At 37.5% G+C, this 19,577-nt stretch overlaps 2 protein-coding genes across 2 annotated transcripts; both read left to right on the top strand.

Moving 5' to 3' along the window:
- The first annotated feature begins 457 nt into the window (after nt 1–457).
- LOC103977129 (ethylene-responsive transcription factor ERF113) lies at nt 458–1,836 on the top strand. Its single transcript, XM_009392559.3, has 2 exons — nt 458–886; nt 1,124–1,836. Exons 1-2 carry the CDS (start codon nt 736–738, stop codon nt 1,660–1,662), a joined length of 690 nt encoding a protein of 229 aa, XP_009390834.2. The 5' UTR covers nt 458–735; the 3' UTR covers nt 1,663–1,836.
- A 5,800-nt stretch (nt 1,837–7,636) lies between these two features.
- LOC135606797 (uncharacterized) lies at nt 7,637–17,123 on the top strand. The gene is made up of 15 exons (XM_065098050.1): nt 7,637–7,925; nt 9,833–9,927; nt 10,202–10,315; nt 10,651–10,755; nt 10,830–10,901; nt 13,576–13,688; nt 13,783–13,917; nt 14,008–14,076; nt 14,290–14,377; nt 14,490–14,561; nt 14,651–14,751; nt 14,988–15,105; nt 15,191–15,250; nt 15,343–15,453; nt 16,840–17,123. Exons 1-15 carry the CDS (start codon nt 7,796–7,798, stop codon nt 16,945–16,947), a joined length of 1,491 nt encoding a protein of 496 aa, XP_064954122.1. The 5' UTR covers nt 7,637–7,795; the 3' UTR covers nt 16,948–17,123.
- The last annotated feature ends 2,454 nt before the right edge of the window (nt 17,124–19,577 follow it).

Raw genomic sequence — 19,577 nt, forward strand, 5'->3', positions numbered from 1 at the left:
ATAGATAGGTTCATAAAAGCCAAAGAGTTATTTGTCCTATTAAAAACATCCCAAAAAACAAGCTCAAACCAATCTTGTTTATCTCATGACATGAAGTTTTATGTCATGATAATGAAAACAATGTATTAGGTGTATTCAACCATTGTATAAAGTTATGTGCTGAAAGGATGCAGAGTTGATTGAAATCATGAACATGTACTCAATGATGCTTGGCCTTCATATTCTTAAAGGTAACAAAGAACGATAGAAAAAGAATGCCAAGGTAGGACCTCAACACACTTGCAGCCAATAAAAGCCACCCACCAACACATCGAACAACGCCTGTTCTTATCACCATCTCCCTCACTCCTTCCGCTCTTTCTGTTCCTTCATTTCTTCTGCTTCTTCTTCTTCTTCTTCTTCTTCTTCTTCTTCTTCTTCTTTCTCTTTTTACAGTTCATATCTATATCTATATATATATATCTCTTCTCCTACTCGCATATTCTTTTCTTTTCCTTTGGTTTCTTCCTCCTCCCATCACGCACCGGCAACGACAACAACATTATCTGTAACTCGTAGTCGATCGATTATATGGGAAGCTGAGCTGGAGAGAGGAGATCAGATTTGTAGAAGGTGGATCGAAGGCATGGGAAGAGGCCCCTCCCTCCTGACGAGGCACCGGAGGAGAAGGAAGGATCGGAGAGCTGGTTGTCGCAGTACTACACCCCGGCTCGCGCCGATCAGGACGCATCGGCCATGGTCTCGGCCCTCTCTCACGTGATCAGCTCCCGCTCGCCGCCCGTCGGCGCCGGAGGAGGCGAGCCAGTCATGGTCCAGCATGATGGAAAACTCAGCGGATCTGGGTCTGGCTCGGCGGAGATCAGGACGCAGCCCTCCGGTGAGCAAGGTATATATATCGGAGCTTGTGTTTCTTGCACCACTGACACAGATCTATATGTTCATCATCAAATCAATCTCCGTTCATTGTGATGCTTTCGTGCAATTATAGGAAGTTATGGGAAGAGAACCTAGTTATGCTAGTACTCAATGCATTATCTCATGTATAGTTTGCATCTTCTCTCCCTCTCTCTCTCCCTCTCTCTCTCTCTCTCGTTTAGCTGAGACGCATGTACATGTAATGTAGGCAGAAGACATTACAGGGGAGTGAGGCAGAGGCCATGGGGGAAATGGGCAGCGGAGATAAGGGATCCCAGGAAAGCAGCTCGTGTATGGCTGGGGACGTTCGACACGGCGGAGGACGCCGCCATTGCCTACGATGAAGCCGCCCTGCGGTTCAAAGGCACCAAAGCCAAGCTCAACTTCCCCGAGCGAGTACAGGGCCGCACCGACCTCGGCTTCTTGGTGAGCGGAGGAGGCTCGGAACGGCAACCCCAGCCACCGACGCAGCGGCTGCCGGCGGCTAATTCGTACCCGAACCTGCTCCAGTACGCGCAACTCCTCCAGAGCAGGGACCAAGACCTGCACCAGGCGGCCTTCGGCCTCTACGCTGGGAGCACCTTCACGTCCACGTCCTCCCAGACATCGCCGACTTCCATGTCCGCGGCGTCTTCGCAAGAGATGCTGGACTTCACCTCCCAATCGCATTTCAAGAGCTCCTCTTCTTCGAGTTCGTGGCCTCATGGCGGCCACAAGCACGAAGACCAGCAGCCACCAGGCATGTAAGTGATGACTCGGCCGGCTTTCAGCTAGGTGCAGCACAAGGTTAAGGAGAGAACCGTTGGCGATGGAGAGAGACGCAAAGGCTTCGTGAAAGGTGTACTGCGTCAAAGATACCAAAGATTGCAGGCTCCTCTTGTTCTTATCCCCTAATGCATTGTTTCGAGTCTTATCCTACCACTGCTATCTCTTTGCTGTGTCACACACACCAACTGGGAAGTTTCCACCCCAAGTTTTCTCGAGCTTATCACAAACGAACCTTAGACAAACATGCTTACATGAATCAAAAAACACACAAATCATTAACGGTGCAACGTATCGAGAAGGGAAGAACGATCTTTCATCCAACGCAGACGTACGACACGAACCAGATCAAAAAAAAGAGAACTAAGAGACGTGTGCCGCCAGCTGAGTAGGGAAGGGGAATAAAGATCGTGGCAAGACAAGCGATTGCAAGTTCCAAAACCCTTTCATGATCGAGCTAGGCATAGTACACCGATCGTATTCCCGCTGGCCGCATCACTCGTACGATCGACCAGATGCAGCGAAGACAAGAATAATGCCTGCCTGCATGCATGCATGGATGGATGCCATCTTGCTTTTAACACATGCAAGTATGAGCCGATGAAATAGATGGCGGCAAGTATCGAGGCAGAGTTTGGTCAACCATTAAACAAAGCTATCATTAGAAGCGAGCATATTCTCATGTGAGTTATACTAATGACAAGGTGGGGGAAAGAAGCATTCTCCCAAACCAATGTGATCGAGAAACAATGGGTTGTAAGACATGAACAATGACTCCAAAATGCCAAGGAAGGAAGGACATGTAGGCAGGAAATCCAACTCCTTTGGACTGGTTAAAGAGGGTGGGCACTGCCATTAATGGAGGTGACGAAGAAAGAGACTTGGACCAGTTCATCCTACTTGTGATCAGGGGACCAACACCTATGCACCTATATATATATATATTCCCATCAGATCAATGGAAAAATACATCAAATTGAAACATATATGGTTCATGCTGATCACGGAGGAAACAAAGGTGAATTAGATTCGATTTCTGTTTTTGGTTTTGTGTTTTCTGCTGCGTGTGGATGTGTTGCTTGTTGCGGTCTTGTCATCGGTGCACGGGGAAAAGGAAGGCGGGCGGCGTGCGGTGCTTTCGGCTCTCACGTCAATCTTTGCGGCTTAAGCCTCGACTCTCGCACTCCTTTTTCCCGTCTCAAGTTCATACGTGAGAGCCCACGAAGCAGACTTCCCTCTCACCTTTGTCGCCACATGTAACCCTCGAAAGCGTTTTGTGGCTAAAAGAAAAACAATAATTATCTAAATCAAAATAAAATATTTTTCTTGATATATATATATATATATATATATATATATATATATATATATATATATTATTTCTCTCTCTCTATATATATATTTTCTCGTAAGAATAATTTACCAAGAAAATATCCAGAAATATTGTCTCGTTTAAAGCAAAATATCCCCAAACTATTGAGAAAAGTTAGAAATCAGTCTTGTTTAAACCCAAAAAAAATGTTTTTTCATATATATATATATATATATATATATATATATATATATATATATATCCAATATTTGGACTGAAATAATGATAATTTAATTCTGGATAGAAAAATAAACAATAATATCTCGAATATTTGAGATCAATTGCAGTCTTCTTTACTTATATTCTATGTAAGATAATAATACCTCTAGTAAAATGAAAAAAAAATGAATTATTTTTTTATCATTTCAAGTAAACTGTTCCAAACAAGTTAGAAGGGCTTATGATTACTTCAATTTTTTTTTTTGAATGAAATATGTACCATTCAAATATTTAAACATCTTAAAATTGGCATTAAATATATATTTTTGGGGATGAACCTAACAAAAGAAGCTTGTCCAATTCATCATGGAGTTGACATTTTGACCATTCTTTCTTCTTCTTTTTCCTTCTTTTTATGCTCTTACTGATCACAAGGAATCAAAAGAGCCCACAACCAATTATGTAGTCTCATCAATTGAGATTTAGTAATGCTTGAGTTAGGCAACATTCCTACACTTAACTTGAAAGGAAGAGTACAAAGGAAAGGATTCCTTCCTTTCCTTGTAATTAACATCCTTACCTAAACCTAACTTGAAAGGAAGAGTACAAAGGAATGGATTCCTTCCTTCTAATTAGCAATGTGACATTAGCATTAGTTTTGTCATGAAGTTATGGGTCCTGCTTCTATCTCAAAGACATCATCACATCTTATGTTAACCTCAATCGCCATCGCAATCTCATACGAATTTGTTAGAATAAATTTAAGATTTAATTTTAAAAAAATCACATAATTTGTAAAGGGAAGAAAATTACTCCAAAGTATATAAATAAAGTCTCAAGATTTGCATATGTCGTTAAAATACTCACTTCGCGATAATTATCTCTTCACCTGATATGATTTTAAATAAACTCGATTCAAATATTGTTTATACCGAATAGAAACATAAAATTAGTGTATATCATCATCATGTAGACGGAAAAAAATTGCTCAAAAGTGCATTAGTATTGATCGAATGTCTCACGTAAATATACGATTATAATTATTTGTTTAGTTAGCACGATCATGAAAAAACTTGATGTAGACATTTTCGTGTTCTCAATTAAAAACTTAAAATTAGCATGCACTAAAAAAGAAAATAAAAACCTTGAGTTATGTTTTTAGAACAACCAATATTTGTTTAGTAAAATAAAATACCAACTCGAGACAATTCCTAAAAAATCAAACATTTAACATTTTAAGTTGATTAAAACTCTTTAGAAAAAAATCCATCAAAATTTGCCAAGTTCAGTGAATCAAGCAAGCTAATCAAACCCATTAACCTACTTAACTATGGTTTGAACCATGACATAGTACAAGTGGCTACCAATCATATTAAAGTTATTTTTTCTTTCTTTTTCACACATAAGAGCAATCATTCCTAATGTAGAGTTGAAAGTACTCGAGATAGCAACTTTGCATGCAACAACTTGGCTTCTTTTGATCCTTGAGGCTTCCCTAGCTCTCCATATCACAAAGGTCTAGAAGCATCTAGCCCACTCTATAAGCAATCCTCAGGGACCTCTTCTCTTGATTGAGAGAGAGAGAGAAGGGGACATGCTTTTGTGTCACCACCTAAACAAGTAAGGCATCTCAAGCTTCATCATGCAATTTATCTTGGGACATTCCTTTTTCTAGTTCCTTCCATTCCTCTTGATGGCCAAACTCTAAGTCATCTTGTAGGGACCATGGATTCCTTTTCCTTACTGGTTTCATAAATGCATGCATGGACCTCTTTGTTTGTTTAGTTAGGTTAGGTTAGGGGAAGATCTAAGGCCACAATAATATTAATTTTAAGTTGGTGTTCATCAGTCAAATCCTACCGAATGGGTCGGTTGGGACCATTGATTTTTCAACCAATAATTATTTGAGATAGTTTCGTGTCTCAATTTAGATTAAAAAATAATAATTTTTAAATTATTTTTAGGTTCTTTTAATTAAAATATGACAATGCCCTTCAAAATCATTAGTTTTTGGAGACAATCTTACCTCTAAATATAAGAAAATTATTATTATTATTGTGACTTAGATGTTGTAGACTCTTTTAATAAAATTACATAATGAATTTATTTCTTAGGTTCTTCAATAAAAGATACAATAGCACTATTTTTTATTTATTTTTAGATTCTTTCGATTTGATTATAATAATGATTCACTATGTCCTTTGGAATAGGAATAAGGAGCATGAAATCCACTAGCATTACTCCTTTTCATCTACTACAAATAATCAAATCTAATTCGTTTGAGATTAGATGTGCATCTATTCTTCTTTCTTATGCCTTTTGTCTTATTTGGAATAGGAATAAGGGTTTTGGGTTCTTCCCCAATGTGGAAATCTTTAGGCATAGCTTTCATTAAGTTATAACTATCATCGCATGGACAATGGACATGCGATGATGTTATGATCATCTGATTAGAATTATAGTCATCTGATTCGAAGTATTTATCATAATTCATAACAAATCATGTCCGAAATCCCATATCGATTCTATTTTATTTCGTCTAAGTCAATATTTTGTCTTATATCTATTCTTAATAACTTCAACTTTTAAAGATTTAAGATAATCTAATCATAGTGTTAATATATATTCTAGTCATAGTACTGATTCGACACCATCTATTCTAAAACTCTATCGAGTGTGTGTTCGATAAATCTTCTCCGATTCTTAAGTTAGTCTTGGTTATAATAGGTTAATCAAACACTAAATCTTTTAAAATCAAATGTATTAGAATTTGAGAGCTAGCTAAGTAAGGTACGTGAGAAGAAATCTTTCACAGCAAAACTTTTAATCATTAAACTTCAATACGAGTGTTAATATTAAAAATGATTATACGTCTTTTCTAATCATGGATAAGATTACAATGTATCGACTTCGAAGAATATACAATACAATGATCATCGATGCGACCATAACGTTAATATGGTAACACAATATTCATTATTTTTCTCATTTAATCTATTAAACAATTGATACAATTAAATCACTCAATTAGCCAATTAGTAGTATGCCTCTTTCCCATTTAATCTATTTTGGGCTCAGCCAGCCATTGCCAACTTTGATCCATTAAATCTGTAGCCCACAAAAATGCTCTTTTGTTTTGGTTGTCTCAATGTATATGTAAATTGCAAGAATGGCTGTCTCACTTACTACATGAGATGCAGATTGAGCCATGTCAGATGCATCAGTGTATTAATCTCTATTGCAATTCTACTTTACAAAGAGTGTTTGAAGTCCTTTAAGAATGTGTAGCAGAATGGTTTCTTTGATGTGATCCTCAGTTTTACTGTATACTTCCTTTGATGTAATTTTAATATGCTCTCAAAGCTCAGCTATATGGATCTTTTTTTCATCATCAAGTATCAATATTGTCTTTCATCATTTTTATTCAGACTTGAGATTGGGTATTATTGGTGTTGCTCTGTTGATTCAGATTGAGATAAGAAAAAAATTGATGTTGCTAAGTAAAAGACTATATTTCCAATGCATTGTGTGCATTTTGAGTCTCTCTATTGGACATTCAGTATTAGGATTGGCATGAAAGCTTCTGCAACTGAACAATTCATGGATTCCCAAACAGAGGAGTAATCAATCATGTTTGTATCCCTCCTGCTAACAACAGGAAGAATGCAGAGGGAGAAGTTTTATGTGGAGTTGCTCATCACCTTATCATCATCTGCTTCATCCAACTTCATTATGATCCAAATCCATCTGAGCTCAATCATAACCTGTCTACTTCACACAGGTCTCCTATGTCTCACAAGTGGGATGTCCTTCTCATGAATCATCACCCTCTCATAATTCATCAACTAATTAAAAATACATACTCAAATAAAGCTACAAGAATATATATATATATATTCATTATTTTTAGAAATAATCATATGAAAAATAAAAAAATTGCTGATAAGTATGGTGAAAGTGGGCAACACAATATTCATTTAAATTCAGAAAGTATAAATGATTTGCATTTTTATATTCATATCTTAATCTAAGCTTATTAAATTTGAATTACTTTTCTAACTATTTGATTCATATTGTTTTCTGCAATATTCACACCTATAAGTGTCTAAATTAGAAAGTGTGTTCCTCATAATCCCATTAATAATATTATTAATTATAAATATTTATTGGTGCGTTACTCGAAACTCCTATAACTGTCGGGCAAGGCCGCGAATAAAACCGACTTTCTTCACTCTTTAACAATGTACCCACGAAACCACCTGCCTGGCCAACCCAGTGTCTCTGTGAGCCCCATTTTATGGCCAATTGTTAATCAGGTAATATCATTGGTATTTTTAGCTTTTAACTTTTATGGGTGGGATCTACGAACCGTCACCGTTGGCTAATCCTCCCGCAGATTAAGTCTCAATCGACTCTCTAATCTTCCGCCTCGAATCCAGTTCGGTTTCTGCGCAAGCAAGCTTTGTCGGCTCTAAGTTCCATCTCTCCCTTGTTGTCGGTTCCGTTCTTCTTGTTCTTGCTGTTGCTTCAATCGAGTCCGCGGTTCTTTTGTTCTTGTTCCGGTTCGAGTCCTTGGAGCCGGAGATGTCTGTGGCAGAGGGGAAGGGGAAGAGGAAGGGGAAGGGGAAGGGGAAGGAGGTTATAAGATTGGAGCGGGAGTCAGTAATCCCGGTGCTGAAACCCAAGCTCATCGTGAAACTAACGAATCTAATCGGTGAGCCTGCGCCTGTTTCGATGGTTTTGCTTTTCATTCCGTGCTCAATCCATTTATTGGAATCGTTTTCCGTTATTTCTTTGCCTTTAGGGTTCTGGATTTTCTGTTTTCTGTGTGCATAGTTGTTGCGGTCGACAGAGTGTTTTGTCTTTCAAGAAAGCTTCTTTCGAATCTTCTCTCTGTTTACTGAAAGGAAAAATTAGCTTTAATAAATTTGATATGATAAATTGGGGGAAATTAGTCGAAGAATGGTATGGGGTTTATCGAGCAGTGTGATACCCTTTCACCAACTCAATAACAAAATTTGATTTTTTTTTTTTCGCATTCGAAGAAAAAACCTTTAAATTGAGAACACAATTAATGCTGCACATGATTTATCTGTGTTGAGCTTGATGCAACACCCGGAAGAAAATTGCAATCACCTGTACTATTTTGCCCGTACTTTGCTGCTGGATTGAACTTATCTCACAAGACTAGCTATCAGATAACCTACTCTCGAAGAGTACTTGGCATTGTTTTCGAACTCCAGGCATTGTAATATCTCCGTAGGAAATTTAGATGTTTGGAGACAAATTTTACACAATTGACATTGACAAAATTGAGGGGAACCTAACTAGTATTTTCATTAACATCACCATGCTACAGACTTGGTAAGCACAGGAGGTTTGGGAGTTTGCATTGCTTCAGATAAATAAATCTTAGCCACTCACAACCTTGCTGTTTTTCGTTTTTTTCTTCTTTTTCTGTTGAGACTCAGAGAAATGTCCCCTGTATATTTGTTCTCGTGAATGCATGAGACATTGCCTCTTCTTCACACACAAAAGAAAGTTTAGAGCTTTAGGATTGATTGGCGAGAACAAGCAGGACAAAAAGAAGGTTGAGAAGTTTTCTCATAACTTTAGGACCAGTTCAAGAGTGCCAGTGCTAGCATTCTGCTTGACAGCAGATAGGATTAGACAAAGAGTCCATTATCCATCATTGCTGTAAATTGACAAAGAAACTTTCTTACTGTCATAGTCCACACCAAGTATTATATCTGTTTTTGCTTCAAAATTTAGAAATTGCTATTTTTAGTTTTTCTCCCAAAAATTCTCAATTGCAGCAAAATATAAAACTTAATGTGGAGTTTTTTCTCATGGGGAAATTATTCACGTAGGGTTATAAAAACAATATAGTAGTACATTTAGGTTTGTTCGAGTACATGGCTATGATTCTAGCTAGTGGATCAATGAAATTACATGAAAGGATTTCGTTAAATATTCTAGACAAGGATAATATTTGATAATGATGCACTTATTGGCAGCCTAGTTATTTACATCAAATATTTCAATTCAAAGGTATATGAGTTAGGTGGTTGATGAAAAGTTATGGGAATTGAAATTGTGATGAAATATATAAAAACAGAGAAAAATACAAGTGAACTAAAAAATAATTAACAAAAGAATTATATAATGAAAATAGATGGTTTAATACGAATATGGAACATGTTACAGTACAAAAAACAGTTCAGTTCAATTTCAACTATAAAAAGCAATCAGGATAATTTATCGAGGAAATGAAATGCTGTTCTGGTTAAATGCTACAGGAAGTTTTGCTTATGTAATTAAACTTCCTTCATGTTCAGTCTCTTGGGTTTAACAAATATGTTTTCTTTTGCAGAAAGCAATAAAGGAAAAAAAAGGTTCTGCTGTAGGGTTAGCACATCTTTGCAAGCTTAGAAACTAAAATTGTATGCAAAATGTACCCCGTTTCTTGACATAATCTGTCCTAATATACATGGCTGAGATTGTACAAATAATTCTTATAAATTACTTGCCGTAAGTATCTTAGTTTTTAAGTTTTAACTGATATTGATTATAGATTTATTTGCTGATGAGTTTGAAAAATTTACCTTCATTCTTTTCCAGAGCTTGCTTCTGACCGAACTGAATTCATTAAGCTATGCAAGAGAGTTGAGTACACTATTCGTGCTTGGTACCTCCTACAGTTTGAAGATTTGATGGTACAGTTCTTTCATACAATTATTGCATACATGGCGAACGTGTTTGAGTTGATGAATATATAAATGGCTACTCATGCTAGTTATTTTTTTTCACATACACATTTCATATACCCAGTTATACATAAGTCAGATGTCTCCATTTTATGTCTTACATGCATGTAGAATTATATACCAGAAAAATAGCATTCTTGGACTAATTTGCAATTGCTTTTTGTTTTTTCATAAATGAGTTTGGTTGATGATTTTTTTGGTGTTAACAATATTGTTTCTGTAGCAACTTTACTCGCTCTTCGATCCTGTACATGGTGATCGGAGATTGCAACAGCAGAATTTTTCTTCTGAAGAGATTGATGTTCTGGAACTAAATTTCCTGGAGTACTTTTTCCAGGTTTGTGAACTTCCTAGTGACTTGACTGTAATTTCATAATGATTTGGAAACTTATCTAACCAAATACTTGCCCTTGAAGTAAGGTCTGTGTCTTTCCTGCTTTTCTTCCAAATTTTCTGAATTCCTGCTATTTTAAATTGGATACAACTGCTGTGGTGCCAAGTTAATACAGAATTGCACCTTCTAAACTTATGGTGTTCCACTTGCAGTTAATAAACTTAAGAAGAAGAAAAGAGAAAAGTAACTACATGCAATAAAATCTTTTTCTTTCATTTTGAGTGTACTTCTAGATAGAACAGCCATTACAATCATATGTTTTTCTTTGATCGAGGCAGGTAATGGAAAAGAGCAACTTCAAACTAGTGACCGATGAGGAGATTGAAGTTGCACAATCTGGACAATATCTCTTAAATCTTCCAATCAAAGTGGACGAATCTAAGGTTTAAAACGTGATCTATTTGTTTATACTTGAAGCTTTGTATTAGCTTAACTTGTGCGTTCTTCGGGAATGTAGCTGGATAACAAGCTTCTGCCAAGATACTTTAAGAAGCATCCACATGAGGATCTCCCTGGTTTTTCCGATAAGGTATTGTCAGTTCCTCCTACAGTGTTGTGCTTTTTGATCCCTTTATGCAAAATGTTTTTCATCTAGAAGTTTAAGCAATTTCGAACTTTTGACTTCGATGCTAAATGTAGAAAGTTTCATTGTAATTGATTCTGATGATTCTGTTTCAGATCACTTTCTTGTAGTAAGACACAGATCTGGGTAAAACTTGAATAAAACAGAATTAGGCAAGGCATTTCCAGGAAACTGTCTTCAAGATAGATGATTTCCCCACTATGATGCAGATGGCTTCATAGAAATTCTATCTCCAGTATACAATCTCTTACCCGAAATAATCAAGACTGCACTTCTTGATTACTTGAAGAATCAGAACACAACTAGAAAATAAGAGAAAAAAGAATTCGGTACTTTGTTTGACTAGAATTTTCTTATGCTTTACTCTTCAATGTAGAGGAGTTTATATAGACATTGAAAGGATGCTAAAACGTCTTTTCAGTTATCCTGAAGAGTTATGACTTTTTGAGCCATTACAGCACATTAAACTGATTTTTTAAACTGCAAGCAGTTTCTATGACTGTTCCCCTTCATTCCTACTCCTTTTCTTTATTTATAGTAAATTCCTTATATATAACAATGCCCCACTAATTTACATATAATAAAAATATAAATCATAAAATTATAAATGAAAATGTAAACTCTAGGATGTGTATAGTGTATATTCATAAGTGGACTAACCTTAAGCTTTGGACTGAATATGAGACACAAGGAACCATAATCACACTATATATGAGCTCTGAATTTTAAATTTGGCAGCGCTTTAATGGGTCTTGCGTTGAATCCTGGTTTAGCCAGTATTCGTAAGATCTTACTGGTATTATCTGTAAGAAGCGGTCTCTTACTTCTCTATTGGCAAGGGTAGACTTATCAACAGTGTCCACAACTCACTCTTCAAAGCTACAAGTTTCTTAGGACTTTATTGTCCAACCGTCTTGTCACGAACGGTCGTCGCGCACTCACAACAACTTCGTTCAACGAACCGTTCGTCGCTTTTGCATGCTTGAACAGAGACATGGTAGCTTGTTTTGCCTTAGTTTTGTGTGTTTTTGCTTGTAAAAATACATGTTCGAACAGGTTGCAGTGCACAGTGCGATCGCTCACCGCGCCGGGCCAAAAGGCCCTAAAATGGCTTCGTTTTCGTGTGCTAAGGGCTGTTTTCTGCAGCCCTCTGCAGCGCGCGAAACGTCAGCCATCTCAGCACTCTGGAACCCCCTGGGTGGCACAGGGCTGGATGAAGCTTCGGTATATTGTCGGGCGTTGAAAAATCTTCACAAGTTCGCACGTTGACTTGACGGGAACTTGCCTTCGCGCCTGGCACCCGGTGAGCAGTTGTTTGTGGACTTGCAACCGTTCGTTCTACCTTCTAAAGTCTTTGTTTTCTTCCTTCTTCTCTTTTCTCCTATGCACATAAGGTGCTTGCTGAATTGCTTGTAAAGCTTCCCTCTTTGCTAGACGTCGGGACTTGTCCGTCGCTCGTTTTCAATCTAATAAACTTTCTGTTTTACAGGTCCTTCGGGACTTGTACGAGGTTGCAACTAGGTTGAACCTTTGCGGACGCATATGTCACAAGGACGCCTCAAGACTTAAGCAATCCCAGCTAAGTCCGTGAAGTTAGCGCAAGGGTGCGTCGCGATTTAGGCAACTCAAGCTAAGTTCGCGTCTTGGCCGTAAGGGTGCCTCACGACTTAGACAATTCCAGTTAAGTCCATGACAGTCTGTTGTGGTAATTGGTGCATTAACTAGATATAGGACTTCAACAGATATAGTATTCCCCCACTATTTCTTAAACTTTGCACTTGAAATATATCCTTGTTTCCATTTCACAAATATCTCATAATGAATTGCCTTTTAAACTCTTATAACTTGATTTCCACTATCGAGTGGTATCACAGAAATAGAGTTGGTTTCAATCAAGAAGTTCTTTTATCGGTAATAGTCCTATACCTCTCATGGTTTTAGTAATTTTATCGCCTGATAAAGGCTTTGTCAAAGGGTCTGCTAACATTTGTTTTGTAGGTAAGAATTGTAATACTATCTTTCCCTTTTTCACAAGTCTTCGATCAAATTTATATCTCATAGCAATATGTTTATTGCTTTCTGTTATCCTTTTGTTCTTTGTATTGTGGATTGTAGCCTGGTTGTCACAATATAGTGTTATAGATTTACCAGGTGGATTGATAAAAGGAATACTTATTGGTTTTCTCTTAAACCAAACAATTTCTTTCCTGCAATTGACATTGCAACATACTTTGTTTTCCATAGAAGATAAAGCAACACAGAATAACACAAAAAAATAGATTAACAGCTTTACTTCCTAATTTAGGTCTTTTCAAAGTAGCATCTAAAGCATATGCAATACAACCCCACACTTTAAAATAATTAATACTGGGTTTCCTTTTAATCAATAATTATTCGGGTTTGCATCTTTACATCCTCTCACGTTCTTAGTTTAACCAATATTTTCTTATAATTACCTTGTTTTTAGAAAAATCACTTTTAATCAGTGGTTAAATTAGAAACAATTCTTATTATATGGTATTTTACATATCTACGACATAACACGTTTGGTATTATAGTTTTATGATATTCTTTCTTAATGAATTCTTTTTTCTTATCTTGGTCTTTTTTGTTTGGGAAGTATATAATTTTTCGACGGGGGATTGGAATTGACAAGACAACTGATTACTTTATTATGGAGAAGTTGGATATGATCATAGCTCGTTTGTGGATGTGGTTTTTAAGGGTTACTAGGTAAACAATTTCTTAGAATTGTGTATTGTTCATGTTATATTTTCTGAATAGAAAAGATTACCCTGACATATCGGGATGCTTTCAATGACTTTAGGCTTCAGCGGCTCTTTTCAAAAAAACCAAATATGATATCCAGAAAAGATACTAAGAAAACTGATGAAATTGTTGCTGATTCAGAGATGGAAGACTTATTTGTTGAGCGTATACGAATTGAGAACATGGAGCTGAGGTTCCAATTGCTTTATCGGACTTGATTTGATATAAATCTTGATATTTAACATTGCATGATCTGATATTCTGTATTTTGTGTTTAATGCAGCACCCAAAATCTAATCAGCAATATCACAATCCAAGAACCAACTTTTGACAGGATGATTGTTGTATACAGGTAACTATGAGTTAAATTGTTAAAATACTTTTCATTTAGTCATAGTAGTTGGTAGTTGAGATCGTATGTATTGGATTAAGCATATTGTTTTTGTCAAGCCTTTTTATGATATGAGTGTCAATGCAGCCTCCCCATATGATCGTTGTCAAGAATATGATTCAATTTTTTGTTATGTCCAGTTAACTATGACTGATGCTATTTGTAACCACACAGGCGTGCCAGCACAAACAGCAAGACAGAACGAGGAATCTATGTAAAACATTTCAAAAATATTCCCATGGCTGATATGGAACTAGTTTTGGTGAGGTTTCCTAACTGAAGTTCTAGGAAACACACACAAGCTCTTGAATTTTTTGTTATCAATAACAATTATGTTTGACTATTTTCCTTCGTTGGGACCACTGATTTTGTAGCCTGAAAAGAGAAACCCAAGTTTAACACCTATGGACTGGGTCAAGTTTCTAATTTCTGTTGTTCTTGGTCTTGTAAGTTTCTGGATGAGTTAAATATACTGGTCTTGAACTTTTGCTCTCTGTATCTTTTTAAATAATTAATAATTATTATACTGGTTCAGGTTACTCTGGTCAGCTCTCTCGAAATGCCGAAGGCAGACATCTGGGTTGTCATAGCTGTCCTTTCTGGTCTTGTTGGCTATTGTGCTAAGATCTATTTCACGTGAGTATACTTTTATAAACAATCTTCTTTCATGGTCAAGCATTGCAATATAAATCAAGGTCAATTTTCTTTTTTTCCCTTTTATGAGTAGAAGGACGTATGTGATCTCTTCCTTGTTATGTATTTGTCTTCTTTGGCAACAAGGAAAAGTAACTTCCATATATTTTAGCACTGACTTCTATGATAGGTTGTCATTGGTAATAACACATTTTCTTGTGAAAATTTATGAAACACAGGTTTCAGCAAAACATGGCAACTTATCAAAACCTAATCACCAAATCAATGTATGACAAACAACTTGATAGCGGGAAAGGCACACTTCTACACTTGTGTGATGATGTGATTCAACAAGAAGTAGGTTTCAGACCAATAGAACTCGTTGCATCTTATCATGTGAATTGTAGCAAAATATATAGCATTTTACAATCTGAATATGCAGGTCAAAGAGGTGATAATTTCTTATTTTATTTTGATGGAGCAAGGGAAGTTGGAGATAAATGTATGAACTCTTGGTCATTCTTTACCTTCTATGTTGTCCTTCGTGGCAAATAAATCAGCCACCATGCTTATATTTTCTTAGCGTCACTATAGGTTCTTGACCGTCAGTGTGAAGAACTTATTATGGAAGAGTTCAATGAGAAATGCAATTTTGAAGTCGAGGATGCAGTCAAAAAGTTGGAGAAACTTGGTATTGTTTCAAGGGTAAGTTTGAATAATGCTTTTTCACTTATACTTCCCTTTAACTGTGTTTAATTGATTGCTATTTTTCAACGATGGAAGTTCTTTTACTAATTGAATGCTCGAGAGAAAATGGTACATAAGGGTTAATAATTTTATAACTGAAACATCATGCACGGTTTTGGTACTGGAACATTCATAAGAAAATATGCTAAAAGAACTTTGTACCAAGCATACTTTAGTAGTCTGACATGAAAAATAAGGATCCAGCTTTCTGTAGAATATAACTAAATGAACACTGTCTTATTGATCATTTTAAGCATTTTAGATGACCTAGGAGTGGTGAGAATTTACAATTCATTAGCCGTTATGCTAAAAGAACTTTTGTCGAAGCATATTTTAACAGTGTGACTTGCATAAAGAAATGAGGAAGCAACCTAATATTAAAGTACAGGTAAATAAACCGTCTCCCATCTTAAGATTTTAACTGACTTGGCGGTGGTGAGAATTTGACATGTTATTAGAACAGGAGGACTAATGCTCAAGTCTCCAAGCAGTTAATTTCCTCATTTTGTTTTAGTATCCGCATGTTGAGCTGAGAGGAGTACTAGAATGGAATTAAATCAACCATGTCTCATCTTTCAGTTTAACCTTTTTGATGACTTGTTAGTGGTGGAAATCTAACCACCTACAAAGAAAGATGAAAGGGCAAATTAGCTAAATCATTACAGATGAAGTTCTTTAGTAGTATGGTGTCGCCATGTCGATAAGTATGTGTTGGCATGGGTGAACAAGTAGCATGCTGGTGAGGTTCCAACATGTGTCATGCCTGGCCGCTTTGGAGGTGCCACTATATTTATAAACCAATTCATGATATGCCAAAAGGATGCTGACAAAGACATTACTCTAATACTGGACCTAAGTGTTGATGAAAAATTGTGTAGCTGTAATGTGTAATTGAGAACATCATATAGCATCGTGTAAGGTGCGACTAAGAAACAACCGCTGTTGTTAATATAACCTTATTAACTTATATTGAGTTCCTTCTTGTCCGACTTCATTGACATGGAGATATAGTGATGTTTTATTATGTGCTAGTAGTTTCTGGTTAGAGACGATCCGTATGATCAGATATGATCAACCATGGAGATTAGAGCATCGCTTATAAATCACCCAGTATTACTTTTAAGAGACAGACTTCAGAATGAGTCGATTGAACTTGAGCAAGCATGAAACCAAACTGCTTACAGCTTCTTACCTTGCGTCATACTTATCTTTCACATCTAGAAGTAGGTAATTCCATGGTGTTGCTGGAATTTTTATGAGTAGCTTATACATTGGACATGTTTATCACATCTCAGTGCATTCAATTGCGTCTTGGTATGGTTAAAATGACAAGCCTATGTACAGGATTCTGCTGGAAAAATCTGCTGTGTTCCCTTGAAGCGCGCAAATGAGATCATTGGCACCACTACAGAAGAACTGGTGATGAAGGCCAAACAAGGCCCAGCTGCTTGACGATCAAAATTTGGAGTCTCATTCCCTTACAATGCACTCGAATTTGACTCCTCCATGTTGTTCGATTAGATCATGTAAGTAAACTATAATCTCATGTGTTATTGTTTCATTGTTTGTTTGTAATTATATGCCACTACTCCATAAGTATTTTCTTTGGCTGCTGAAGAGTTAGAAAAGTGATTGAAATTGCATCTCGATCCTTATAGAGAGAGAGAGAGAGAGAGAGAGAGAGAGAGAGAGTTGGGACATGTATTATCTCACATGAAAAGAAAGTGATGTGAGATAGATAATATAGTGTGTGGGAAGGGGAACAAAGCCTAGTGCTCGCCCACCTCCTCCTCCTCCTCCATCCCCCATATTCCGGATGGCCTCTTTCCTCACGTACTCTCAACTTTCTAACTCATCCAACACATCGAGCTCTCTCTCACGCATTTAGTCTTCCTTGAGACACCACAAAGCATGGAAGCTGGCGCTTTCCTGGTAGCTTTTTTTGTACCCTTCCCTGCCAGTGTTTTCCCCCCCACCCCCCTTTGATCCTCTCTCTGCCTTCCTACGAAACATTACATTCCGTCTATTGCCATGAAGAAGCCTTTTTGTTCTCCGGAGTTGGGTGGATTGGCTCTTTTTGACTTCTCTTCGCAGCACGCACGCCTTTTCATGGGTTCCCTTTGGGCCGGGAAGTGGAGCCTGAGACACTAGCAACATCCTCCGTGTCAGCCACCCTTCTTTCCTTCCACCGGTTGCAAGACAAGTTTGACATCTTGAGTGAAATACCAGCATTGGTGTTCACATCATTTTAGAGAGAGAGAGAGAGAGAGAGAGAGAGAGAGAGAGAGAGAGAGAGAGACAGAGAGGATTGACATTACCTTGGTCGAGTGAAAGACGAGCAAGAGCTTAGGGTGAGAAATCAAAGGTTCAGAGCTACAAGACAACCAAACTACATGGAAAGGTGTCGGACTACAGTTGCAAAGCTCGAGCTATTATTTGGGTTCAGTGTAAAGGCCCTTCACATGCCTACGCCTCAACCACTGTACTCCCTACCACTTGTATGTCTCTTCTAGCTCTCCATGAGAAGGTTTCTTTCATCTTATGGCCGCTAAAATCCCGCTTTAGATCTCCACATTGTACCTTCGATCTCCAAAAGGTGCATGTTGCATGATCTTGTTCTTGAGAAATAAGATCAAAAGAAAGAAACCAAAATACCAATAATATAAAACAAGAAAAGGAGCCTTCTTTCATACTCCATCTACTGTTGCTAACTCATACGAGACAGTTCTGTCCTTATTATTCTAATCCTAATCAAACTCAAACTCGACATTAATTATCTTAACACTTGTGGTCCTCAAATGTGCATCGGAGCTATTCGACATGGATTGCATCAGTTCATCCTTCATCTGCATCATCACCATCCGGTGAGCGAGTGTGATCTATCTATCTATCTACCTACACAAAATGGCTTCCAAGCATACGAGAAGGTGACCTTGAAGCTAGAGCATGTAGAGGAACAAGCATCGAAGGTGATGGTGACCAACAAGGAATCTAAGTTAGCTTTTGAGCGCAAGGAGGGCCCTCTCCTGTGTTGCCTTGCATATGCATGCATGCCTTCTTTGTTCTTTGTAGGATGTCATCGAATTGTTTACTGCACATCCCTGACGAAGGCAGTCACAAGTCTACAGACACCACCTCTTGGTCAAATTATTCATATAGTATATGTGATCTGATGGAGATCAGAGATGAATGGATTGGCACTCGAGTTATAGACTAGGTTTCCTAAATGAAGTAACAGTGACCTGAGAAGCTTTTAGATCACAGACTGTTCATGGTTGATAACCCTAATGGCATATGGGAAGCTGCAGTTTGCAGTGAACTGCATGCAAGACCATTTGACCTAGCAGAAGCTGCTGGTTGCAGCGAGATGAGACCGGCTTGGTCTCCTGTGAGAAGCTTCGCCCTCTTCTTGTCATAGACTCCGATGGAGTAACAGTGGCCTGATAAGTTGCAAGAGTGATTGCTCATGGCTTGGTAACCCTAATACCACATCAGAATATGTGCAGTTTGCAGGAAGATGAGACCGGGTTGGTCTCCTGTGCGAAGCTTCGTCCTCTTGCCGTCATGATCGTTGATCATTAGAACATATTTGTTGGGTGCCATGTGATTTCTCGCCCTTCGAAATCCATCCGACCGCAGGCATCGAGATCAGTCGATGAACATTGACTTGAATGCATGTAGACAATCCCCCGAGCTGTGCAGAGTGTTGGAGACTGTGTTGCAATACTTCCGGAACTATTCTACAGATCAAATCCAAAGTAGGATTCGATTTAAGTGTCTGTTGACTACATAGGCTCATAAGGAATTATCCGTTATAAAAAAAAAATCAGATATCATGAGTTACTCATCATTGAATTTTACGATGAGGAATTATCTGTCATACGAAATCTCGTCACAATTTTGTTTGTTCGAGATCTCGTGGATCTTAAAATGTGCCTCTTAGGTTTTACGATAGACTATCCGATTACTCATCATTTGTCCTCGTAGGAGACAAATGCTACTTAGTGACTCATCATTTGTCCTTATCGACAACGTAAGCCCTTGAGAAATTAAAGTTGTCTAAAAATATCGCTTAGCTCTTA

This window comes from Musa acuminata, chromosome BXJ2-3, assembly GCF_036884655.1.
Source record: "Musa acuminata AAA Group cultivar baxijiao chromosome BXJ2-3, Cavendish_Baxijiao_AAA, whole genome shotgun sequence".
In the NCBI taxonomy this organism is placed as follows: Eukaryota; Viridiplantae; Streptophyta; class Magnoliopsida; order Zingiberales; family Musaceae; genus Musa; species Musa acuminata.